This window comes from Leuciscus leuciscus (assembly GCF_965113295.1).
Source record: "Leuciscus leuciscus genome assembly, chromosome: 25".
In the NCBI taxonomy this organism is placed as follows: domain Eukaryota; kingdom Metazoa; phylum Chordata; class Actinopteri; order Cypriniformes; family Leuciscidae; genus Leuciscus; species Leuciscus leuciscus.
Window position 1 is genome coordinate 30,321,345 of NC_138724.1, and position 26,832 is coordinate 30,348,176.

Below are 26,832 nucleotides of genomic sequence, written 5' to 3' on the forward strand. Positions count from 1 at the left end.
TTGGTTACCTATAAAGTTCCGTATTAATTACAAGGTATTGCTACTGACCTATAAAGCCCTAAACGGCTTAGCTCCAGTCTATTTAACGGATCTTCTATCGCCCTATAATCCATCGCGCTCTTTAAGATCACTAAATTCAAGGCTTTTGGTCATACCTAGGATATCCAGAACCACCAAAGGAGGGAGAGCATTTTCACATTTGGCTCCAAAACTCTGGAATAGTCTTCCTGATACTGTTCGTTGCTCAGACTCGCTCTCCCAGTTTAAAACTAGATTAAAGTCGCATCTCTTCAGCCAGGCATTCATATAATCCTACAGTTCAAACTACAATCCGGCCTCTAGCTCATAAATGCCAGAGGAGAACTGGCCCCCGACTGAGCCTGGGTTCTCCCAAGGTTTTTTTTTCTCCATTAGGTCACCTGATGGAGTTTTAGGACACCATTAGGTCACCTGATGGAGTTTTAGGACACCATTAGGTCACCTGGTGGAGTTTTAGGACACCATTAGGTCACTTGATGGAGTTTTTCGGTTCCTTGCCACTGTTGCCTTTGGCTTGCTCAGTTGGGGATATTTTGGGGATATTTAATTTAATTTTATCAATCAATAAATTCCTCTTGAAACAAACTTTGTTGTATTATTTAAATTTAATACTGTGAAGCTGCTTTGATACAATCTGTATTGTGAAAAGCGCTATACAAATAAACTTGACTTGACTTGACTTGACTTGACACACACACACTCACACACACTCAGACACACACTCGCACACAAGCACAGTCACACACTCACTCGCACACACACAGTCACACTCTCACACTCACACAGTCACGTACACGTACACACACAGACACACACTCGCACACACACACTCACACACACTCAGACACACACTCGCACACAAGCACAGTCACACACTCACTCGCACACACACAGTCACACTCTCACACTCACACAGTCACGTACACGTACACACACAGACACACACTCGCACACACACACACACTCTCTCACACACACACACACACACGTCGTGTGGATGCGACAGGTTCGTCCTCTATGAGAAGATCTTCCTTGTGTCCCTCTGTATATTTTCACCTGTTCTCTCTCTCTCTCTCTCTCTCTCTCTCTCTCTCTCTCGCTGTCTCTCTCTCTCTCTCATTGACATGCATCAGTTTTATTGCGTTGTTCTTGAGCGGTCGAGTAAAACAGGATTACCTGCAACACAGACATTAAACCACCAGCCGTTAGCCTGTGAAACTCAAGATCAGTGCTGGTGACTCTACACTGGAAAAAACTCTTCAAAAGATGTAAAATGTGCTCCAATAATCATTTTTTACAGTCTAGTTTTATTCTGAACTGTAGTTTGTCACTTGATGTGTACAAGCCTCTCTTTTAAAATAGTAGTTAACTGCAATACAAAGACTATATTAAAGCCATTAAAGGGAAAAAACATTCTTAAATGAAAAAAAACACTTATTAAATAAAAAACTGATGAAAAAACGTTAAGAACAGCCTTGTTAAACTAAATATTATTTTGTACATAAGAAACTAAAAAGTCTCAAATGAAACTCAAATGTATCGATGAACATATTATTTAAAAAAATCTGTCCAAATGAACTGATTCCTAAAAATGAATCAGACTTCCTAATGCTTCATTCGTGATTTTAGAAGAACATCTTTGATTCTTCCATCAATCTGCCAGAAAATACAAGAAATTATATTTGAAAATATAAAAGAATCAATCAGAGAACATAATGTTTTTCTTTTACGCAATAAATTGCCTGTTATACTGCGTATATTTATAAACCTGACATCTATTCAGATATAAATAGCACAATAAAAAACACAAGCATCCCACACTGATTCCCCACACTCAACTCCAGCTCTTTCTTGTCTTTTTTTCTTTCTTTTCTTCACTGAACGGCCAGACGGCTTTTCAGTTTCAAAGGCAGTCTGTTCTGCAAACTGCAATCGCTTCTGCTCGAGAGAACGAGAGCCATTTCAGCATTCTGCAGAAAACACACGCATCTGTGAAAGAGATTCGCTCATCTATTCTCCACTCGTCTCTGCTGGTGTGAGCGCAGGAGAATAGAGGAGTGTGTGTGTGTGTGTGTGTGTGTGTGTGTGTGTGTGTGTGTGTGTGTGTGTGACACGGCTTTTCAACCAGGGGGAAAACTGCAGACAGAGTTTTGGGTTGATGGACAAAACTTTCCATTTACAGTCAGATTCACTGTAATGTTCCTGAAAGTTTAGGATGCAACCAAATGTCAAATCTTCAAAAATAATAAATAATCGTCCCGAACCGTTTACGACAATTGTTTTTTAAAATATAATTTATAAAACATTATACTTGATAAAACTTTTTTAAACTATTGTTAAAATGTTAAAATAGTTATAATATAATATAATACTATAAAATTGTTAATTATTAATATGATATAATAATATAAAATTCATAATAAAAAGTAAATAAATAAGTAATAATAATATTAATGTATTATAAATACTAATATATTAATATATACTATTATACATAATAGAATATTTAAATAATATATTTTAATGTTTTATTAAAATGTTAAAATAGTAATAATATAATTGTTTGTTGTTGTTGGCATCCGTCTGTCTCTGGAGACAATGGAATATGCGTCAAAGAGTCTCTTTGGTTGGTATGCAGCGCCTGCTGTGACTGTACAGTCCAATTTTGGAGCGGCAGGCTCTGCTGCAGTTGCTGCAGGTGTAGTATGTGCCTGGGTCTGGATCTGTTGGTGCTATATCTGCGGATACAACCCTCTGTCTGCGCTTTCTCCGCTCTTCCCACTCGTCCTCTTTTTTCTTCTCCGAAACTTTGATGCCTGCTTCGACAACCTGCCTCCACCTGCAGTGATCTGCAGCTGCTGCTTCCCAGACTGCTGGATTGATGTTGCCTACCTTCAAGTCTCGTTTACAAACGTCTTTGTAGCGAAGAACAGGCCTTCCTGCTGGTCTGGAGCCCGTAGCAAGCTCGCTGTAGAGTAGATCTTTGGGTATACGACCATCCTGCATGCGACTGACATGGCCTTGGCAGCGCAGCCGTTTCTGGGAGAGTAATGCAAACATGCTTGGTATTCCCGCCTTGGCCAGAACGTCCTTGTTTGGGACACATTCTTGCCAGGTGATGCCCAGGATTTTCCTGAGGCAGTGCAGGTGGAATGAGTTGAGTCTGCGTTCTTGCCGGGAGTACAGGATCCATGCTTCACTACTGTATAGTAGAGTACTGAGCACGCAAGCTTGATACACCCTCATCTTGGTATGGGTTGTCAGCATGGAATTATCCCAAGCTCTCTTTGCTAGACAGGCCATAGCTGCTGCTGCCTTACCAATCCGAGTATTTAGCTCGGCATCCATGGAGAGGGTTGCTGGAAATGGTAGAGCCAAGGTAGGTAAAGTTATCTACCACTTCGAGGGTGTAGTCAGCAATGGAGATATTCGGGATGCTGCTAACATCTTGGCCCATTATGGTCTTTTTGAGACTGATGGTGAGGCCAAAATCTCTGCAGGCATCCGCAAAACGGTTGATAAGTTGTTGTAGAACTTGTTTGGAGTGTGCAGTCAAGGCAGCGTCATCTGCGTAAAGCATCTCCCGTATCAGAACCTTTCGCACCTTGGCGTGCTGTGTTTAACAGGTTTCCATCGGTTCGAGTGTGGAGGTATATGCCTTTTTCTGATTTACTAAAGGCGTGGGTCAGCAGCAAGGAAAAGAAGATGCCGAAGAGCGCTGGAGCGAGTACGCAGCCCTGCTTCACTCCACCTCTGATAGGGAATGGGTCTGAGGAAGAGCCATCGTACTGGACAATGCCTTGCATATCATCATGAAAAGAGATGATAATCCTCAAAAGCTTGTGGGGGCATCCTATCCTTTGCAGTAGGGTGAAGAGGCTTTTCCGGCTGACCAGATCGAACGCCTTAGTCAAGTCGATAAAGGCGATGAACAATGGAGCACTCTGCTCGCGACATTTCTCTTGCCTCAATGAGAAGATCATGTCAACTGTTGACCTCCCTGCTCTGAATCCACACTGAGCTTCAGTATATATGCACTCTGCTGGTGCCTGTAACCTGACTAATACTACCCGGGCAAAGGCTTTCCCAACTATACTGAGAAGTGATATTCCACGATAGTTGTTACAGTCACTACGGTCTCCTTTGTTTTTATAGAGAGTGATGATGGTGGCGTCACGCATGTCCTGGGGCACTGTTCCTTCCCAGCACTGCAACAAGAGCTCATGCAAATGGTGAAGAAGAATGGTCTTCTTCCCAGCCTTGATGACCTCTGGAGGAATACCATCGCTGCCTGGTGCTTTGTGGCAATTTCTGAGGGCCTCTGTGATGGAGGCAGCGAATCGCTCACACAAATCTGGGATTGTTGTCCTTGCTGTATTGATGCGTGGGCGTCGTTTCTACTTTGATCGGTGGATCCGCTTCGGTTGAAGGCGCACCTTGCTGCAAACCAGTGAATGGTCGGTGTCACAGTCAGCGCTGTGATAGCAGCGTGTAATGAGAACACAGTTCAGTGAGGCTCTTCTGGTGATAATGAGGTCCAGCTGATGCCAGTGATGGGATCTTGGGTGTCGCCAGGATACTCTATGGTTGGGCTTGGTGGAGAAGAATGTGTTAGTTATGCAGAGGTCGTGGTAGGAGCATAGCTCAAGCAGTCTCTGTCCGTTTTCATTCATTCTGCCAATGCCGAAATGACCAATACTGCAGGGCCAGGAATCACAGTCATTTCCCACCCGAGCGTTGAAGTCCCCAAGCACGTACAGTTGTTCGATGGGGGAAATTCCTTTAATGATGGTCAAGAGTTCCTCGTAGAATTCTTCCTTGGCCTCGGCTGGGGAGCTGAGTGTAGGAGCATAGACGCTCAGGATGTTCACTAGGCCTGTGGAGGTTGAGAGGCAAAGGGAGAGGATACGGGCTGTACCTTTTGCTGGCGGTTCGACTGACGATAGCAGAGAGTTTCTGAATGCAAATCCAGCACCATGCAGTCTTGGTTCGTCTGGTTCCTTTCCCTGCCAGAAGAAAGTGTACTCCTGTTCCCTGATGCTGCCATTTAAGGGGAGTCTGGTCTCCTGTAGTGCAGCGATGTCAATGTCCAGCCTCAAGAGCTCACGATTGATGATTGCTGTTTTTTCTGAAGTCATCAACCTGATCAAGGTCTATGGAAAAGCCAGGGCACATAGTCCTGACATTCCAGCATGCTAGTCGCAAGATTGGTGGTTTATGATTTTTTTTTTCTTTGCCTGGTGCGATGAAGCAGGCAGACTGTGGTGGGTCAGCACCTTACTGGCTGGGGTAGGATTTCAATGATCCCTCCCACCGTCGGACACAACCCGTAGCGTTTGAGCGTACACCAATTTACTCTGGACTTATCACTCGTAACTGCTGCCTCCCGTGTTGTTTTTTATCACTGCGAGCAGCGATACTGGAGTGGCCTCTCCAGGACGCATAGCCTGGGCACGGTGTATGGAGATCCTGGGCTGCCCATTCGTCAGAATCCCCCTCTCGGCCTCGCTAGTGGGGTCCAAAGGAGTGCGAAGCATGACATTTGGCACCTGGCTTGGCTGCAGGAGTTGCCGGAAAGGTGACAAATAGTCATTCTTGCCGCCTAAGGGGCTCCACTCCAGATTTCTGTCGGGTTTACTCCTTAGCCTTTACTCCTCCCGGAGATATCCACAAGGCAGTGGAGCCATTGTCTGATGGCTGTAAAGCTATTTAACCCATAGCTGGGGGTCTGTTGTGAACCGCTCTTAGTCTGACCCGTCACCCAGGACCTGTTTGCCATGGGAGACCCTACCAGGGGCATATAGCCCCGGACAACATAGCTCCTAGGATCGTTCGGGTACTCAAACCCCTCCACCACGGTAAGGTGGCAGCTCAAGGAGGGGCAAAATTGATATTATTTATATGATATAATATAAAATTCATTATAAAAAGTAAAAAAAATAAAAAATAATAATATTAATGTCTTAATGTATTATAAATACTAATATATTAATATATACTATTATACATAATGGAATATTTAAATAATATATTTTAGTGTTTTATTGAAATCTAATCTATATAATATTAAATATTATTCATGAAACATTTGTTAAAATATTACAATATAAAAACACATATAAATATATAAATATATTATAATAATGTATTACAAATCATATATTAATTTGTAATATTATACATATTAAATAAATAATATATAATTTTTTTAATAAAATCTAATCTATTTAACAATATTATAAATAAAATATTGTTAAAATATTACAGTATAAAAGCACATATAAATTAAAATAAAATATATAATAATTCTAATAACAAAATGAATCAACAAAAAATACAAGATCTAAAATATATAACAGAAAAAACAAATAAGAAACTTAATATGTGCAAATTTATAATTATATAATATTAAATTATATTACATACATACATAATATAGTAAATAATATTATATAAAACTATAATATTATAAAAACAAAAACAATATAATCTTAATCCCTAAACATATAAACTCACAACAAAGGACATTTACATGCATTTATGAATCTTTCATCACCTTCAATAGAGAAACCAAACAATGCCATTCGCCCTTCACTGTCATTGTTCTGACTCAATTAAACATTGCTAATAATCACTAATAAAGACACAAATCAATATTGACGTGTGTTTAAAGCATATAGACTATTCTACAAGACTCAATGACAAAACAACCAGAATTTCATTGTTCAACGAGTTTCCCTTTATCCATCTCTGATATTACTCATCTTCACCGCCAACACAAAAATAATCAGAGGATGGGTCACGTTTAATATCAGTTTCACATAATTATCCTTCAATCTGGTCTCTGAAAACTCCCAGAAACCCCGTCAACCTCCCAGTGATCACCTGACTGCAGTGAGGTTGCGCTGTGATTGGCCGCTGATGACTCCATGTGTAAAGAATCATTTTCATAATGATCAGCTTTAATCAGAACAGAGTTTCATCTCTTCTGTGAGTGTTTAATCATTGAGAAAATCTTCCCCGCGTCTCTTTCTCCATGACCGTCTGAGTAATAATCGCTTTAATGTCGCCCACTGCCGTCTAATTTAATATAATTTGACTCATTATGTCTGAATTGCGAAAGCCATTTGTCTGAAGATGGGATTGGATTCAGATGCTGGTGTCTGTGGGTGAATGAAAACATGTCCTGGTCATATTTCACCCCAGAATCATAAGAAAACAAAACAATAATGATTTTGTATAAAAGAAAATAAAGCCTATTTTTAGGACCATTATGATTTGTGCCCGCGTTCTCCACCACTTTTCCCATTTACTTACTCATTTCTCTCACTGATGATTCTCATTAGATTCTCATTACTATAATAGTCATTTCTTAGATATATTACAGTTAAAACTACTGTAATTTTCTTAAATTAAAATGAGCTTAAAAGCAGTAAAACAAATGTTGCCATGATGGTAGTTAAAAAAAATATATATATATATATATAAAATTGTTTATTATATATTATACACAATTAGAAGTTATATAAATAAAATTATTGAATGTTTTATAAAAATAATTGCCCATTTTTAAATTGGTAAACACATTTCAGTTTTGAAAAAAATATAGGATTTATATATATAAAATTAGAATTTAATGTTATTAATATAATTTAATTAACTATTTAAATGACTAATTTGGTGCATTTTACATAGACAACTCTGTTGTACAACTGATTGCAACATAGTTTGATGTGACATTAACATTTACATTCATTCATACATTTATATTACATACAGGTAGATTTTATATAGTAATATAATTTAATTAACTATTTAAATGTCTAATTTGGGACGTTTTTCATAAACAGCAGCTCTTTGTTGTGACTTACAACTGATTCCAATAGAGTTTAATGTTACATCAACATTTGCGCATTTATGCTTATCAAGTGACTTACACTGCATACAGTTAGTGTTAAAATGCATGCATTTTAAATGTGACTATTTTTAGTTGCCGTGTAATGCTGTCCTGCATTACAATTTGGCAGAATGTTGCAGACACATGCATTAAAATGCTGTCCATGTAGGCAGTGCACGAGATAATGACCCGTGTGTGTGTGTGTGTGTGTGTGTGTGTGTGTTCAGATATCGACGAGTGCTCGGAGGGTTTGGTGCAGTGTGACACACACGCCACCTGTGTGAATTTACCTGGTTGGTATCACTGCGAGTGCCGAGAGGGTTACCATGATAACGAGGTTTTCACTGCAAATGGAGAGTCCTGTAAAGGTACAGTCCAAACACACACACATACACACAGTTCTCAAACACTGTGTATGTTTAACACACTCTCACCTCCTCCGACAGATATCAACGAGTGTCGGACGGGTCGCAGCACCTGCGCCAACGACACCGTGTGCTTCAACCTGGACGGCGGATACGACTGCCGCTGTCCACACGGGCACAACTGCACCGGCGACTGCATCCACGACACCAAGGTCAAGCACAACGGGCAGATCTGGGTCCTGGACAATGACAGATGCTCTGTTTGCTCGTGTCAGGTCAGTGAGAGTGATGCATTATGGGTAAGCTGTCATCTTTGAGGTCATGGTGAAGGTCCTGTGAAAGCCATTAGGTTTAACTGGACAGAGCGTCACGATAAATCACTAGGGCTTCACTGTGTCATCCTGAGATGTGAAGGGCAGATGCATAAGGTCACATGATCAAAAGAACAGGCTTTAAAATTAAATACATACATGACCTAATGGGTCCCACTTACTATTAAGTGGCTTTAACTACTATGTACTAACATTGAAATTAATAATTTGATACAATGGACTTATTGTGTACATACATGTTTTTACATTATACTTATATTTAGAAAATACCTGCATGTAATTACAGCTGTAATTAATTTATGTAATTACATTTGTAATTACACAGTTGATCCTTCACATACACCTTAACCCACCCTTAAACCTCACCAGTGCCTAACCGTACCTGTATCACACCTCAAGAGCAGCAAAAGTGTTTTACTATACAACATGAACACAATAAGTACATAGTACTTAAAGCCACTTAATATATATAATATATAAAATCATAAAAATAGATAAAATTACTTTTGAAAAATATATATTTCTGTTCAATTTCCTGGTAATTTTCACTTGATACATGCAAGGATTCCTGAAAATAACTTTTTATATAAAATAAAATCAGATCACAGTGATCTGTGAAAAATGAAGAAAAGTATTTCCAATCAATTTTTATATTATTATTTTAATATTTCCTGTTTATTTTAAGTTTTAAGTTTTTGTAATTGTGTTGTGTTTTTGTCATTTTTATTAGTTTTTTAAAAAGACTAGTTTTATTTTTATTTCAGTTTTATTTGAGTTATTCTAGCACATCAAGTCAAACTGAATGAAAATCATAAAAGAATATTATGATTTTTTTATTTATAATTTTTTTATTTCAGTTAATGTTTATTTTATTTCAAGTAACAAAAATGTTTTAGCTTGGTTTTAGCTTTAGATAACTATAACAAGACAGTACAACAAATATTACAACAATCTGTAAAGATTGAATTGTAATTCTTTATAAAAATAATTGTTAAATATAATATAATAATAATATTGTATATAATATCATTATAATGTTATATATAAAGTATTTTATCAGTATTATAACAAAATACTTATTTTAAATTCTGTGGTAATTTTCACATGATACAAGTAAAGATACCAGAAAATAACTAAAGAAAATACGAGTTTAATTCACCTAGACTCAACTATGGTGAATTTTTTTTCTTGAATAAATAAATGGCAACATACTTAGTTATGTTAGATTATGATTTTTTTAGCCTCAGTTTTGTGCTGCTGTTTTGATTGGAAGCGCTTGAGGAGTCACATTTTCATTTAAGCGATTGACCTCCATCAATTTGGCTGGTCACAGTCGGTAATTAAGTATTTAATTGAAATGTTTTCTTGCATCTGGAGGAGGCGACGAGCACGATGGCTTTTCAGATATTAAATAATCAATCTACCAATTATCACGCTCATGGTGAAGGACAGAGTGAGCGAATCAGTCTTAATCAGCCGAAAGCGTTTAATTGACGTGGAAGAGGGAGAGCTGTCATTCAGAATTAGATTCTGTCCGCTCGACTGAACATGAGACTTTCTCTGCTCCGTGTCACAGAGTTATCAAGGGTATTTGCTTTACCCGCTTCGGCTTCTTCAAAAACTCTTCTGAAGTCATATGATGCTGACGCTTGAGCGGTAAATTCTCTGTTTACTGTTCATCTATGCTTTCATAACAAGCTCCTGTTGTTACAAAACACACTTAGATTTAATATTATAGATTTAACACTTATAGATTTAATATCACACGTTGAGAGGTCACATGATCACAAGAACAGGCTTTGAAAAGTTTATCAACAGCATTTGTGGCATAATGTCTATTAAAACATCAATCTATTAAAAAACATTGTAAATAGTGCAGCTGCAGTAAGATTAACTAAAGGCAGTACAACAAATATTACAATGATGTGTAAGTATAAGGAAAAACATTCAAATAAATATATACATTTAATAAAAACTATACAGTATATATATATACTACAATGTTATAATGTGTAAATATATAAAAAAACATTAAATATATACATCAAATATTTTTTTATAAAAATAATTGTAACATTTTTACATGTGTGATCATATATATATCAAAATCTTTTTTAAAAACTTATTTCTAAATATGTACTTACATATCAATATGCAAGGATACACGAAAATAACTTTACATTAAATAAAATCGGCTATAAAATTCGCCTAGAAAAGTATTTCCAATCCACTGTTGTAAAATCCCTATATCACACGGCCTAGTGTCTTATTTATTGAATATATTTGCAAATCTATGTTGAACATATTTGGTTAACCATTCATTAATTAAAAAAATTAAAAAAGTGTAGTTACAGTAAGACAAAGCAGTGTTATTTTAGCATCTAAAATTTGTATTTTAATGTTGGAGTAATTTTGTGTTGTTTTTAAAATATGGAATAATTAAAATTTTTGTTATTTTAGTACACAATAAAAAAATGTAGGCCTAGAGTTGATCTCTGCTTTCAGAAGCTCTTTTTGCTGGAATGGCTGTGGTTTTCCTGACGCGTGTGTTTCACCTGTCTCCTGCAGTCGGGTCGGGTCATGTGCAGACGGATGGTGTGCGATTGTGACAATCCCACGCTGGATCTGTTCTGCTGTCCGGAGTGCGACCCGCGCCTGACGTCCCAGTGTCTCCATCAGAACGGACTGCTGACGTACTCCAGTGGAGACACCTGGATCGAGAGCTGCCAGCGCTGCCAGTGTCTGGTGAGAAGCACAGCACACACTTACACTCTACCACAGGGATGTGATGGAAACAAAGAGTGCGTCCCAATTCACATACTTATGCACTATTCTATGCCGTTTTGTAGTATAAATAGTGTGCGTAGTGAAAATTAGAAAAAGAATAGTGTTCACTGAAAATTACAAATAAAAGAAGGGCACTTTAAATACTTGGATGATGCACTTAATTAACCGAAAAAACTAAATGTGGAATGTTGGACACTTCATGCACTCGACTGACACAGATTTCCTTATAAGGGAGTGGGCGGGGCTTTCAGACTCTGATTTCCTTATGAGGGAGTGGGAGGGGCTTTCAGACTCTGATTTCCTTATGAGGGAGTGGGCGGGGCTTTCAGACTCTGATTTCCTTATGAGGGAGTGGGCGGGGCTTTCAGACTCTGATTTCCTTATGAGGGAGTGGGCGGGGCTTTCAGACTCTGATTTCCTTATGAGGGAGTGGGCGGGGCTTTCAGACTCTGATTTCCTTATGAGGGAGTGGGCGGGGCTTTCAGACTCTGATTTCCTTATGAGGGAGTGGGCGGGGCTTTCAGACTCTGATTTCCTATGAGGGAGTGGGCGGGGCTTTCAGACTCTGATTTCCTTATGAGGGAGTGGGAGGGGCTTTCAGACTTATTTCCTATGAGGGAGTGGGCGGGGCTTTCAGACTGGTGATTTCCTTATGAGGGAGTGGGAGGGGCTTTCAGACTCTGATTTCCTATGAGAGAGTGGGAGGGGCTTTCAGACTCTGGTGATTTCCTTATAAGGGAGTGGGCGGGGCTTTCGGACTCTGATTATTTCCTTATAAGGGAGTGGGAGGGGCTTTCAGACTGATTTCCTTATGAGGGAGTGGGAGGGGCTTTCAGACTCTGATTTCCTTATAAGGGAGTGGGAGGGACTTTCAGACTCTGATTTCCTATGAGGGAGTGGGAGGGGCTTTCAGACTCTGATTTCCTGTAAGGGAGTGGGAGGGGCTTTCAGACTCTGATTTCCTTATGAGGGAGTGGGAGGGGCTTTCAGACTCTGATTTCCTATGAGGGAGTGGGCGGGGCTTTCAGACTCTGATTTCCTTATGAGGGAGTGGGCGGGGCTTTCAGACTCTGATTTCCTTATGAGGGAGTGGGAGGGGCTTTCAGACTCTGATTTCCTATGAGGGAGTGGGCGGGGCTTTCAGACTCTGATTTCCTTATGAGGGAGTGGGCGGGGCTTTCAGACTCTGATTTCCTATGAGGGAGTGGGAGGGGCTTTCAGACTCTGATTTCCTGTAAGGGAGTGGGAGGGGCTTTCAGACTCTGATTTCCTTATGAGGGAGTGGGAGGGGCTTTCAGACTCTGATTTCCTATGAGGGAGTGGGCGGGGCTTTCAGACTCTGATTTCCTTATGAGGGAGTGGGCGGGGCTTTCAGACTCTGATTTCCTAATGAGGGAGTGGGAGGGGCTTTCTGACTCTGATTTCCTATGAGGGAGTGGGCGGGGCTTTCAGACTCTGATTTCCTCTGAGGGAGTGGGCGGGGCTTTCAGACTGATTTCCTATGAGGGAGTGGGCGGGGCTTTCAGACTGGTGATTTCCTTATGAGGGAGTGGGAGGGGCTTTCAGACTCTGATTTCCTATGAGGGAGTGGGAGGGGCTTTCAGACTCTGATTTCCTATGAGGGAGTGGGAGGGGCTTTCAGACTCTGGTGATTTCCTTATAAGGGAGTGGGCGGGGCTTTCGGACTCTGATGATTTCCTTATAAGGGAGTGGGAGGGGCTTTCAGACTGATTTCCTTATGAGGGAGTGGGAGGGGCTTTCAGACTCTGATTTCCTTATAAGGGAGTGGGAGGGACTTTCAGACTCTGATTTCCTATGAGGGAGTGGGAGGGGCTTTCAGACTCTGATTTCCTATGAGGGATTGGGAGGGGCTTTCAGACTCTGATTTCCTATGAGGGAGTGGGAGGGGCTTTTTAGACTCTGGTGATTTCCTTATAAGGGAGTGGGCGGGGCTTTCAGACTCTGACGATTTCCTTATAAGGCAGTGGGAGGGGCTTTCAGACTCATTTCCTTATGAGGGAGTGGGAGGGGCTTTCAGACTCTGATTTCCTTATAAGGGAGTGGGAGGGGCTTTCAGACTCTGATTTCCTATGAGGGAGTGGGTGGGGCTTTCAGACTCTGATAATTTACTTATAAAGCAGTGGAAGGGGCTTTCTCATTAACTTTATTACCCTGAAATAGTCATTAGCTGTGTTTTTATCCAAAGTTGCGAACTTAACATTGTAATACCGCATAAAACATTTGTGAATAAAGCAACATTTCCATCCCATGTGTCCAAGAGAACAAAATCGTCACTTCCTGGGAAACTAGCACAAAAAATGTACGTTTCTGCAATCGGGCTTTTCCCTTTTTCACAGTAAACTCTGTCATGTTCTATTGCGTTCGGATGCTGGTGTTTGGGAATGGGAACACACTCGTGTGAGACGCTTCTGGAGGGAATTAAACCAAATATTTCCAGATCACACACTTTGACTCCGGCGTTTCAGAAACACCAAACCAACATTAGAGATGCTGCGACGCCATTGGTCCGCTGGTTACTCCAGTTATCCAATCACAGCCTCCGCTGAGGCAAAGTCACATGAGGTTTTGAGGAATTTTTTCGGATAATGAAATTATCCCCCTCAATTGAGTGTTTCCATCCAGTGTTTTATGCGATAAATCAAAATGTGAAGTGGATGGAAAGAGCTCATGTTGGCTTTAAAGCACTAAATGCAATAATAACTGTATATAGATCAAATTTGTGGTTGTAAAAACATCTATTTTCGGCCCCCGATGGAGAACATGAGTTAGCGGCTCCCAGGTAATTCGAGTTTGAGACCCCTAGTATCTTTCCAAACATCACAAACTCAACGATAATCAAAGAATAATAAATAAACGCAGCATGATGGATTCTGAGCTGCTCGTATGTGGTATGAATCTCGATGCTCCCTACCGAGTGTTCGAAACACCTCTCCTCCTCCAGCCATATGCTCCTCAAATGCTAATGTCATATTTGCATTCATGAGGGGGTTTTGTGGAAGAAAGCAGCTTGTTGTGACCCCCTCCTGCTCGACTCTTTTCCCACAAATCATCTGTGCGGTGGGCGGAGACGAGGCTCGTTGATCAAGCGTGCGCTCATTAACACTGGCTCTCATTAACACTGGCGCTCCGAGGGGCCGTTACAGCGACCGCTTCATTCTCCCAGACGCAAACACATGAAGAAGAAGCAGAGGAAAATACAGAGAGAAACATCAGGGACATTTACAGTAGGCATGGAAAATTATATTACATTTAAAAACAATTATTTAAAAAAAATGTTTTTAAATCTTTGAAATGCTGATGCTCATAACACCAGCAATAATAATAATAATAGTAATAAATAATAATAATAAATACATCATTAACTTATATTATTGAAAATATGACCTTAAAATAATTATTAAATTGGTTGATTTAGTTGCTATAATAAAAGATGTAAAAAGTAAAAATTATATACGTATATATATACAGTATATATATATATATATATATATATATATATATATATATATATATATATATATATATAAAAATGTGTGTGTGTTTTTGTTGTTGTTTTTTTGTACACAAAATAGGATGAAACATTTACATGGATTTATAAAATTATTTGTACACAATTATTGTTACAATTTTGATTTCCAGGCCTGAAAAAAAAAAAAATCACATAAATTATTAAAATCTTAGAAATGCCAATGCTTAATTCAGTTTATAATAATAATAATAATAATAATACTTATTATTGTTGTTATTATTATTATCCTATTTGTGTACAAAATTGTATATAAATCAATGTAAATTAAATATAGCAATTTTGCATGTTTTTTTAATAAAATAATTTTTAAACAAAACCATATAATGATGTAATAATGAGGTCATGTGACAACAGTATAGCATACTATAGTCTGAAATGTTCATCACTGTATAGTAAGCAGTATATAGAGCACAGTGTGTAACGCTCTGCCAACACAGGCTGATAAATATGCATCCTGGAAAATATATTACATTCCATGCAAGAAAAATGCAGATGCTGCAATAAACTCAGAGCTCTGGTCAATAGCTCGGGTAAACAGGTTTTACCCTTCCAGCGGTGATAAGCAGCCGGACCGCGTGAGATCAAAACACAATCAGAATTCGAGGGAAAGACTTCAAAAAGACTCATGCATCTCGCACGGCTGTCAGAGCGCCTCCTGTGTGTTAGCTCGGCTGAAATGAAAACGCTCGGCCAAATCTCTGCTCAGCCAGACCTGAAATATATGACCTGTATTTGAGGATGTATTGGGGAGTCAGTGCTTGGCTGTTATTGATAGCTGGTGAACCAACAGAGACCTGCGCTCAGAAATCCATGCAATATAGCAGAAATGATATTGTTTCCAGCCGCCGGATGAGTGTTTGACTGTTATTATTGTGGCGCTTCGGCGTGAGGAACGCTTTAAATGTCAACTCGATTACATCTCACTATCTAAAATTATTCTTACTTACGCACAATATTGCAAAGCACCTGCGCATGCATAAGCCGGCTTTTTTTTATCGAGCATCTCAATGTGAAGTTAACATTTTGGATCATTTATTAAAGACCCATGATATCAATATTGTAGTTTTGTGTTTTTCGCTCATGACATTTTTTTTTTGAAAACTAACTTTCAGCACATATATGCATTTATAATTTACAGTCTTTCTCATCAGGGAAAACAAACCCAAAATATTGAATGAAGATTACTAGATTTCATTATAGAGATAAGATACTGTATATTAGGTAAAACGACTCGAATGAAATGTTTTCATTTATATGGATTAATAAAATAATTTGGATTATAAGACAAAATAAAAATATTATTACTATATAATATTAATATCATCATCATGTTATTATTATTATTATTAGGAAATAAAGCATATTACAATTTTGATTTCTACACCTGGGAAAAAAAATTCACAGAAATGATTAAAAATGGCAAAATAATAATTATAATACGGTACCAATCAAAAGTTTGGGGTCTGTAAGATTTTTTTTTTAAGGATTTCATTCTTTATTCGAGGATTTGTTAAATTGATGCAAAGTGACAAGACATTTATAATGTTACAAAAGATTCCATTTCAAATAAATGCTGATCTTTTGAACTTTCTATTCATCAAAGAATCCTGAACAATAAAATGTATCAGTTTCCATAAAAACATGAAGTGTTTCCAACACTGATAATAATCATAAATGTTTCTTGATCATCAAATCATCATATTAGAGTGATTTGTGAAGGATCATGTGACACTGAAGACTGGAGTAATGATGCTGAACATTCAGCTTTGATCACAGGAATAAATTACACTTTACTATATATTCACATAGAAAACAGATGTTTTACATTATAATATAATATAAAAAATGTTACAGTATTTTTGATCAAATAAACGCAGCCTTGGTGAGCAGAAGAGACTCTTTCAGAAACATTAATAATCTTACCAACCATGTGCATGTAGGGTCTGAGCCCAGACCGTTGCTTCAGGTCCTTCACTGTCGTATTGTTGGTTCCTCTGGGTGTTTTCAGCAGGGTGAAGTATTGTTGGTTCCTCTGGGTGTTTTCAGCAGGGTGAAGTATTGTTGGTTTCTCTGGGTGTTTTCAGCAGGGTGAAGTATTGTTGGTTTCTCTGGGTGTTTTCAGCAGGGTGAAGTATTGTTGTTTTCTCTGGGTGTTTTCAGCAGGGTGAAGTATTGTTGGTTTCTCTGGTGTTTTCAGCAGGGTGAAGTATTGTTGGTTTCTCTGGGTGTTTTCAGCAGGGTGAAGTATTGATGGTTTCTCTGAGTGTTTTCAGCAGGGTGAAGTATTGTTGGTTTCTCTGGGTGTTTTCAGCAGGGTGAAGTATTGTTGGTTTCTCTGGGTGTTTTCAGCAGGGTGAAGTATTGTTGTTTTCTCTGGGTGTTTTCAGCAGGGTGAAGTATTGTTGGTTTCTCTGGTGTTTTCAGCAGGGTGAAGTATTGTTGGTTTCTCTGGTGTTTTCAGCAGGGTGAAGTATTGTTGGTTCCTCTGGGTGTTTTCAGCAGGGTGAAGTATTGTTGGTTTCTCTGGTGTTTTCAGCAGGGTGAAGTATTGTTGGTTTCTCTGGGTGTTTTCAGCAGGGTGAAGTATTGTTGGTTTCTCTGGTGTTTTCAGCAGGGTGAAGTATTGTTGGTTCCTCTGGGTGTTTTCAGCAGGGTGAAGTATTGTTGGTTTCTCTGGTGTTTTCAGCAGGGTGAAGTATTGTTGGTTCCTCTGGGTGTTTTCAGCAGGGTGAAGTATTGTTGGTTCCTCTGGGTGTTTTCAGCAGGGTGAAGTATTGTTGGTTTCTCTGGTGTTTTCAGCAGGGTGAAGTATTGTTGGTTTCTCTGGTGTTTTCAGAGGGTGAAGTATTGTTGGTTTCTCTGGTGTTTTCAGCTGGGTGAAGTATTGTTGGTTTCTCTGGTGTTTCCAGCAGGGTGAAGTATTGTTGGTTTCTCTGGTGTTTTCAGCTGGGTGAAGTATTGTTGGTTTCTCTGGTGTTTTCAGAGGGTGAAGTATTGTTGGTTTCTCTGGTGTTTCCAGCAGGGTGAAGTATTGTTGGTTTCTCTGGTGTTTTCTGGTGTTTTCAGCTGGGTGAAGTATTGTTGGTTTCGCTGAGTGTTTTCAGCAGGGTGAAGTATTGTTGGTTTCTCTGGTGTTTTCAGCAGGGTGAAGTATTGTTGGTTTCTCTGGTGTTTTCAGCAGGGTGAAGTATTGTTGGTTTCTCTGGTGTTTTCAGCAGGGTGAAGTATTGTTGGTTTCTCTGGTGTTTTCAGCAGGGTGAAGTATTGTTGGTTTCTCTGGTGTTTTCAGCAGGGTGAAGTATTGTTGGTTTCTCTGGTGTTTTCAGCTGGGTGAAGTATTGTTGGTTTCTCTGGTGTTTTCAGCAGGGTGAAGTATTGTTGGTTTCTCTGGTTCTCTGGTGTTTTCAGCAGGGTGAAGTATTGTTGGTTTCTCTGGTGTTTTCAGCAGGGTGAAGTATTGTTGGTTTCTCTGGTGTTTTCAGCAGGGTGAAGTATTGTTGGTTTCTCTGAGTGTTTTCAGCAGGGTGAAGTATTGTTGGTTTCTCTGGTGTTTTCAGCTGGGTGAAGTATTGTTGGTTTCTCTGGTGTTTTCAGCTGGGTGAAGTATTGTTGGTTTCTCTGGTGTTTTCAGCAGGGTGAAGTATTGTTGGTTTCTCTGGTGTTTTCAGCAGGGTGAAGTATTGTTGGTTTCTCTGGTGTTTTCAGCTGGGTGAAGTATTGTTGGTTTCTCTGGTGTTTTCAGCAGGGTGAAGTATTGTTGGTTTCTCTGGTGTTTTCAGCAGGGTGAAGTATTGTTGGTTTCTCTGGTGTTTTCAGCAGGGTGAAGTATTGTTGGTTTCTCTGGGTGTTTTCAGCTGGGTGAAGTATTGTTGGTTTCTCTGGTGTTTTCAGCAGGATGAAGTATTGTTGGTTTCTCTGGTGTTTTCAGCAGGGTGAAGTATTGTTGGTTTCTCTGAGTGTTTTCAACAGGGTGAAGTATTGTTGGTTTCTCTGGTGTTTTCAGAGGGTGAAGTATTGTTGGTTTCTCTGAGTGTTTTCAGCAGGGTGAAGTATTGTTGGTTTCTCTGAGTGTTTTCAGCAGGGTGAAGTATTGTTGGTTTCTCTGAGTGTTTTCAGCAGGGTGAAGTATTGTTGGTTTCTCTGGTGTTTTCAGAGGGTGAAGTATTGTTGGTTTCTCTGGTGTTTTCAGCAGGGTGAAGTATTGTTGGTTTCTCTGGTGTTTTCAGAGGGTGAAGTATTGTTGGTTTCTCTGGTGTTTTCAGCAGGGTGAAGTATTGTTGGTTCCTCTGGGTGTTTTCAGCAGGGTGAAGTATTGTTGGTTTCTCTGAGTGTTTTCAGCTGGGTGAAGTATTGTTGGTTTCTCTGAGTGTTTTCAGCAGGGTGAAGTATTGTTGGTTTCTCTGGTGTTTTCAGCAGGGTGAAGTATTGTTGGTTTCTCTGAGTGTTTTCAGCTGGGTGAAGTATTGTTGGTTTCTCTGAGTGTTTTCAGCAGGGTGAAGTATTGTTGGTTTCTCTGAGTGTTTTCAGCTGGGTGAAGTATTGTTGGTTTCTCTGAGTGTTTTCAGCAGGGTGAAGTATTGTTGGTTTCTCTGGGTGTTTTCAGCAGGGTGAAGTATTGTTGGTTTCTCTGGTGTTTTCAGCAGGGTGAAGTATTGTTGGTTTCTCTGAGTGTTTTCAGCTGGGTGAAGTATTGTTGGTTTCTCTGGTGTTTTCAGCAGGGTGAAGTATTGTTGGTTTCTCTGGTGTTTTCAGCTGGGTGAAGTATTGTTGGTTTCTCTGGTGTTTTCAGCTGGGTGAAGTATTGTTGGTTTCTCTGGTGTTTTCAGCAGGGTGAAGTATTGTTGGTTTCTCTGGTGTTTTCAGCAGGGTGAAGTATTGTTGGTTTCTCTGGGTGTTTTCAGCTGGGTGAAGTATTGTTGGTTTCTCTGGGTGTTTTCAGCAGGGTGAAGTATTGTTGGTTTCTCTGGGTGTTTTCAGCAGGGTGAAGTATTGTTGGTTTCTCTGGGTGTTTTCAGCAGGGTGAAGTATTGTTGGTTTCTCTGGGTGTTTTCAGCTGGGTGAAGTATTGTTGGTTTCTGGGTGTTTTCAGCAGGGTGAAGTATTGTTGGTTTCTCTGGGTGTTTTCAGCAGGGTGAAGTATTGTTGGTTTCTCTGGTGTTTTCAGCAGGGTGAAGTATTGTTGGTTTCTCTGGTGTTTTCAGCTGGGTGAAGTATTGTTGGTTTCTCTGTGTGTTTTCAGCAGGGTGAAGTATTGTTGGTTTCTCTGAGTGTTTTCAGCTGGGTGAAGTATTGTTGGTTTCTCTGGTGTTTTCAGCAGGGTGAAGTATTGTTGGTTTCTCTGGGTGTTTTCAGCAGGGTGAAGTATTGTTGGTTTCTCTGGTGTTTTCAGCAGGGTGAAGTATTGTTGGTTTCTCTGAGTGTTTTCAGCTGGGTGAAGTATTGTTGGTTTCTCTGGTGTTTTCAGCTGGGTGAAGTATTGTTGGTTTCTCTGGTGTTTTCAGCTGGGTGAAGTATTGTTGGTTTCTCTGGTGTTTTCAGCTGGGTGAAGTATTGTTGGTTTCTCTGGTGTTTTCAGCAGGGTGAAGTATTGTTGGTTTCTCTGGTGTTTTCAGCAGGGTGAAGTATTGTTGGTTTCTCTGGTGTTTTCAGCAGGGTGAAGTATTGTTGGTTTCTCTGTGTGTTTTCAGCAGGGTGAAGTATTGTTGGTTTCTCTGGGTGTTTTCAGCAGGGTGAAGTATTGTTGGTTTCTCTGGGTGTTTTCAGCAGGGTGAAGTATTGTTGGTTTCTCTGGTGTTTTCAGCAGGGTGAAGTATTGTTGGTTTCTCTGGTGTTTTCAGCTGGGTGAAGTATTGTTGGTTTCTCTGTGTGTTTTCAGCAGGGTGAAGTATTGTTGGTTTCTCTGGTGTTTTCAGCAGGGTGAAGTATTGTTGGTTTCTCTGGTGTTTTCAGCAGGGTGAAGTATTGTTGGTTTCTCTGTGTGTTTTCAGCAGGGTGAAGTATTGTTGGTTTCTCTGGGTGTTTTCAGCAGGGTGAAGTATTGTTGGTTTCTCTGGGTGTTTTCAGCAGGGTGAAGTATTGTTGGTTTCTCTGGGTGTTTTCAGCAGGGTGAAGTATTGTTGGTTTCTCTGGTGTTTTCAGCAGGGTGAAGTATTGTTGGTTTCTCTGGTGTTTTCAGCTGGGTGAAGTATTGTTGGTTTCTCTGAGTGTTTTCAGCTGGGTGAAGTATTGTTGGTTTCTCTGGTGTTTTCAGCAGGGTGAAGTATTGTTGGTTTCTCTGGGTGTTTTCAGCAGGGTGAAGTATTGTTGGTTTCTCTGGTGTTTTCAGCAGGGTGAAGTATTGTTGGTTCCTCTGGGTGTTTTCAGCAGGGTGAAGTATTGTTGGTTTCTCTGAGTGTTTTCAGCTGGGTGAAGTATTGTTGGTTTCTCTGAGTGTTTTCAGCAGGGTGAAGTATTGTTGGTTTCTCTGGTGTTTTCAGCAGGGTGAAGTATTGTTGGTTTCTCTGAGTGTTTTCAGCTGGGTGAAGTATTGTTGGTTTCTCTGAGTGTTTTCAGCAGGGTGAAGTATTGTTGGTTTCTCTGAGTGTTTTCAGCTGGGTGAAGTATTGTTGGTTTCTCTGGTGTTTTCAGCAGGGTGAAGTATTGTTGGTTTCTCTGGTGTTTTCAGCTGGGTGAAGTATTGTTGGTTCCTCTGGTGTTTTCAGCAGGGTGAAGTATTGTTGGTTTCTCTGGGTGTTTTCAGCTGGGTGAAGTATTGTTGGTTTCTCTGGGTGTTTTCAGCAGGGTGAAGTATTGTTGGTTTCTCTGGGTGTTTTCAGCAGGGTGAAGTATTGTTGGTTTCTCTGAGTGTTTTCAGCAGGGTGAAGTATTGTTGGTTTCTCTGAGTGTTTTCAGCTGGGTGAAGTATTGTTGGTTTCTCTGGTGTTTTCAGCAGGGTGAAGTATTGTTGGTTTCTCTGGGTGTTTTCAGCAGGGTGAAGTATTGTTGGTTTCTCTGGTGTTTTCAGCAGGGTGAAGTATTGTTGGTTTCTCTGAGTGTTTTCAGCTGGGTGAAGTATTGTTGGTTTCTCTGGTGTTTTCAGCAGGGTGAAGTATTGTTGGTTTCTCTGGTGTTTTCAGCTGGGTGAAGTATTGTTGGTTTCTCTGGTGTTTTCAGCTGGGTGAAGTATTGTTGGTTTCTCTGGTGTTTTCAGCAGGGTGAAGTATTGTTGGTTTCTCTGGTGTTTTCAGCAGGGTGAAGTATTGTTGGTTTCTCTGGGTGTTTTCAGCTGGGTGAAGTATTGTTGGTTTCTCTGGGTGTTTTCAGCAGGGTGAAGTATTGTTGGTTTCTCTGGGTGTTTTCAGCAGGGTGAAGTATTGTTGGTTTCTCTGGGTGTTTTCAGCAGGGTGAAGTATTGTTGGTTTCTCTGGGTGTTTTCAGCTGGGTGAAGTATTGTTGGTTTCTGGGTGTTTTCAGCAGGGTGAAGTATTGTTGGTTTCTCTGGGTGTTTTCAGCAGGGTGAAGTATTGTTGGTTTCTCTGGTGTTTTCAGCAGGGTGAAGTATTGTTGGTTTCTCTGGTGTTTTCAGCTGGGTGAAGTATTGTTGGTTTCTCTGTGTGTTTTCAGCAGGGTGAAGTATTGTTGGTTTCTCTGAGTGTTTTCAGCTGGGTGAAGTATTGTTGGTTTCTCTGGTGTTTTCAGCAGGGTGAAGTATTGTTGGTTTCTCTGGTGTTTTCAGCAGGGTGAAGTATTGTTGGTTTCTCTGAGTGTTTTCAGCTGGGTGAAGTATTGTTGGTTTCTCTGGTGTTTTCAGCTGGGTGAAGTATTGTTGGTTTCTCTGGTGTTTTCAGCTGGGTGAAGTATTGTTGGTTTCTCTGGTGTTTTCAGCTGGGTGAAGTATTGTTGGTTTCTCTGGTGTTTTCAGCAGGGTGAAGTATTGTTGGTTTCTCTGGTGTTTTCAGCAGGGTGAAGTATTGTTGGTTTCTCTGGTGTTTTCAGCAGGGTGAAGTATTGTTGGTTTCTCTGTGTGTTTTCAGCAGGGTGAAGTATTGTTGGTTTCTCTGGGTGTTTTCAGCAGGGTGAAGTATTGTTGGTTTCTCTGGGTGTTTTCAGCAGGGTGAAGTATTGTTGGTTTCTCTGGTGTTTTCAGCAGGGTGAAGTATTGTTGGTTTCTCTGGTGTTTTCAGCTGGGTGAAGTATTGTTGGTTTCTCTGTGTGTTTTCAGCAGGGTGAAGTATTGTTGGTTTCTCTGAGTGTTTTCAGCTGGGTGAAGTATTGTTGGTTTCTCTGGTGTTTTCAGCAGGGTGAAGTATTGTTGGTTTCTCTGGGTGTTTTCAGCAGGGTGAAGTATTGTTGGTTTCTCTGGTGTTTTCAGCAGGGTGAAGTATTGTTGGTTTCTCTGAGTGTTTTCAGCTGGGTGAAGTATTGTTGGTTTCTCTGGTGTTTTCAGCTGGGTGAAGTATTGTTGGTTTCTCTGGTGTTTTCAGCAGGGTGAAGTATTGTTGGTTTCTCTGGTGTTTTCAGCAGGGTGAAGTATTGTTGGTTTCTCTGGGTGTTTTCAGCTGGGTGAAGTATTGTTGGTTTCTCTGGTGTTTTCAGCAGGGTGAAGTATTGTTGGTTTCTCTGGGTGTTTTCAGCAGGGTGAAGTATTGTTGGTTTCTCTGGGTGTTTTCAGCAGGGTGAAGTATTGTTGGTTTCTCTGGGTGTTTTCAGCTGGGTGAAGTATTGTTGGTTTCTCTGGGTGTTTTCAGCTGGGTGAAGTATTGTTGGTTTCTCTGGTGTTTTCAGCAGGGTGAAGTATTGTTGGTTTCTCTGGTGTTTTCAGCAGGGTGAAGTATTGTTGGTTTCTCTGGTGTTTTCAGCAGGGTGAAGTATTGTTGGTTTCTCTGGTGTTTTCAGCAGGGTGAAGTATTGTTGGTTTCTCTGGTGTTTTCAGCAGGGTGAAGTATTGTTGGTTTCTCTGGGTGTTTTCAGCAGGGTGAAGTATTGTTGGTTTCTCTGGTGTTTTCAGCAGGGTGAAGTATTGTTGGTTTCTCTGGTGTTTTCAGCAGGGTGAAGTATTGTTAGTTTCTCTGGTGTTTTCAGCAGGGTGAAGTATTGTTGGTTTCTCTGGTGTTTTCAGCAGGGTGAAGTATTGTTGGTTTCTCTGGTGTTTTCAGCAGGGTGAAGTATTGTTGGTTTCTCTGGTGTTTTCAGCAGGGTGAAGTATTGTTGGTTTCTCTGGTGTTTTCAGCAGGGTGAAGTGGACTGCTGGCCCCTGTCCTGCCCGCCGGCGGACTGCGAGTTCACGCTGGTTCCCGAGGGCGAGTGTTGCCCGCGCTGCGTCTCGGACCCGTGCCAGGCTCACGCCATCCGCAACGACATCACCAAGACCTGCGATGACGAACACGGGATCACGCGCTTCAGCGGCTCGTCCTGGGTCAAACACGGCACGGAGTGCACACTGTGCCAGTGCAAGGTACTTACAGCAAACAAAAAAACACACACTTGTGCAGAGAGACATGATCAAATATACAAATAAGCAAAAAACATGACATGCAAACAAACAAACAAAGAGACAGGGATGTACAGTCAAACCAAACATTATTCAGACACCAGATATAATTTTTTTATATATTTCACTAGTGTGTTCAGGACATTATAGTTCATTTATGTAAGTGAGGAGAGCAAAATAAAGTAAACTGTGACATATTGTACCCAATAACTCTTCATACAGTGACTACCAGTGACATTTGAGACCATAAATGATTCAGACACTTTGAGCTGATCATGTTTTGCTGAAGTGTTTTCTCTTTAATTGCTAATGCTCTTTTTACACACAGACTGAACAAAATGAAGCATTGCTTGGTCACTGGTTGAGCTAAACTGGTATTATCTAATTGTGTAGTTAAATTTAACAGCTGACAGATATTCAACATAATTCATGTGTGAGACAGTCTAACAGAAGGACGGACAAAACCAGTCAAAAGTTCTGCTCATATTTTAGTACCATTTTCTAAACTATAGTGAATAAACTGTGATAATGTGAGAAATGTTGAAGGTGTGTGAATAAAGTTTGGTTTGACTGTACATACAAACAAAACAATTACAACTACACAAACAAACATGTGATCAAACAAACATGTCTCTTTGTGTGATCGTTACATTTAATGATACATTTGTTACTGTATTTATAAAAATCCAGCTGTTCGTTGTTTGTTCAAGTTAGTTCACAGTGCATCAAGTAAGGGTTAATGCCCGACAAGGTGTCCATTGTCAGGTATTAAAGGACGACGGCGAGGCGTGAACCGTCCAACACGCTGAAGTCCATTAATACCTGACAATGGACACCTCGAAGGGCATTAACCTGCTTATACCATGGTCACTTGCCAAACAACACATTTTTAAAACATTAGTTTATATTTTAATTAGTTTTACAATCGAAATCTAAAGTTTTTACAAACAATAACTTGGTTTCCCTGGTTACGCCTGACGGTTTATTTACTAGGTGTCCTCTATCACTTTTTAATGGACACCCTGCAGCCAATCAGAATTGAGTATTCACCCAGACCATGGTATAAGACTTTAATAATGTATTAGTGAATGTTGAAATCAACATTAACAAAGACTAATAATTGCTGTATAAGTGCAGTTCATTATTAGTTCATGCTAACTAATGTAGTTAACTAATGAACCTTATTGTTAAGTGTTACCCATATACTTTTATATTATAGTTTTGTATTATTATTTAGAAAACAATAACACTCAATTAGATGATCAGATGCACAGTCTGATTTATAGTTGTATTTCCAGTATGTGATGTATTTCCCTCGTCTCTCCTCCAGAACGGACACATCTGTTGCTCAGTGGATCCCATGTGTCTTTAGTGGCTCGACTCACAGCACCTGTACAGTCTCACACGACCCTCCCCGACGTTATGCCAAATATGAAAGGTGTGTAATATCAGACCGGAGGAGGCCATTTCTGCACAATCAAGGACTATAAACCCACGACGAGAAACACGAGCACCGGCATGACCACACTGGATGTTTAAAGAATAAAACATTCTTTCATTTTTATCTCTTTGATGATCACAGGATTGTAGAAACTTTAGCTAGTAAGTAAATCTTATCGTATCTCTCTTTTGCCTGGATATGGAAGTTCGACGCTATTTTGTGTTTCTTTTTTCGATTAGCTTTTCTGTGTCTGTTTTCTGTCTAGATTTTAAATTATTATATGGCTTGTTCTTGTCTTACGGTGAATAAAATATCTCCATTTCCATTTATGGATGCGTTGACCTTTCATTTTCCCCAGCGGCGCGCTACGTCTCCCGAACGTGTCGCTCAGCTAAAGCCGTCTTACGAGGTGATCAGCGAGTGTGCTAATTAAATAGTGACCTTCTCTGCTACCTGAGACATCATCATTATCTGCAATCTCTCAAGCAGCTTAAATATCCCAGCATTCACGCTCGACCGTCCCGTAAACTTCGCTCACCCTTCAACGGATTTCAGAATCCAAATGCTTCCTCTTCCTGTATGTTTTGAATATGGCATGAATATTCATCAGCGTGTCCAGTATCGGCGTCAGAGCGAGCTCATGAATATTCAGCGGGTGACGAGGTCATTTGGGAAACAGGACTGCGCTTTCCTTCAGGTCACTGTGTGAAAGTGTTTCAGTGACTCAGATATCAGTCAGCTTCTGTGGAAAACTGCTAAAATTGCTAATGGCTAAAAACTCAAATCAATTATAAAATTATAATCACTTTTTTTTTGCTTGTGTTTCATACATATTTAAAGAAAAGTTTCGTCGTTCCAAACCAAGTCTGACTGAATAGTTAAATTTGAGAATGATTGTGTTAGCGTGTGTGTGTGTTATCGTCTAATTGCTGCTCATTTGCTTGACTATCAA

General features: G+C 40.0%; 1 protein-coding gene across 1 annotated transcript in view; it reads left to right on the plus strand.

Moving 5' to 3' along the window:
- Positions 1-26,209, plus strand: part of nell2a (neural EGFL like 2a) — a 123,395-nt gene extending 97,186 nt beyond the window's left edge. The window contains exons 16-20 of the mRNA XM_082160652.1: positions 8,164-8,304; positions 8,383-8,576; positions 11,202-11,378; positions 24,179-24,403; positions 25,770-26,209. Coding sequence (XP_082016778.1) covers positions 8,164-8,304; positions 8,383-8,576; positions 11,202-11,378; positions 24,179-24,403; positions 25,770-25,811 — 779 coding nt within the window. The 3' untranslated portion in view covers positions 25,812-26,209. The remainder of the gene's footprint in view (positions 1-8,163; positions 8,305-8,382; positions 8,577-11,201; positions 11,379-24,178; positions 24,404-25,769) is intronic.
- Positions 26,210-26,832: the final 623 nt, after the last annotated feature.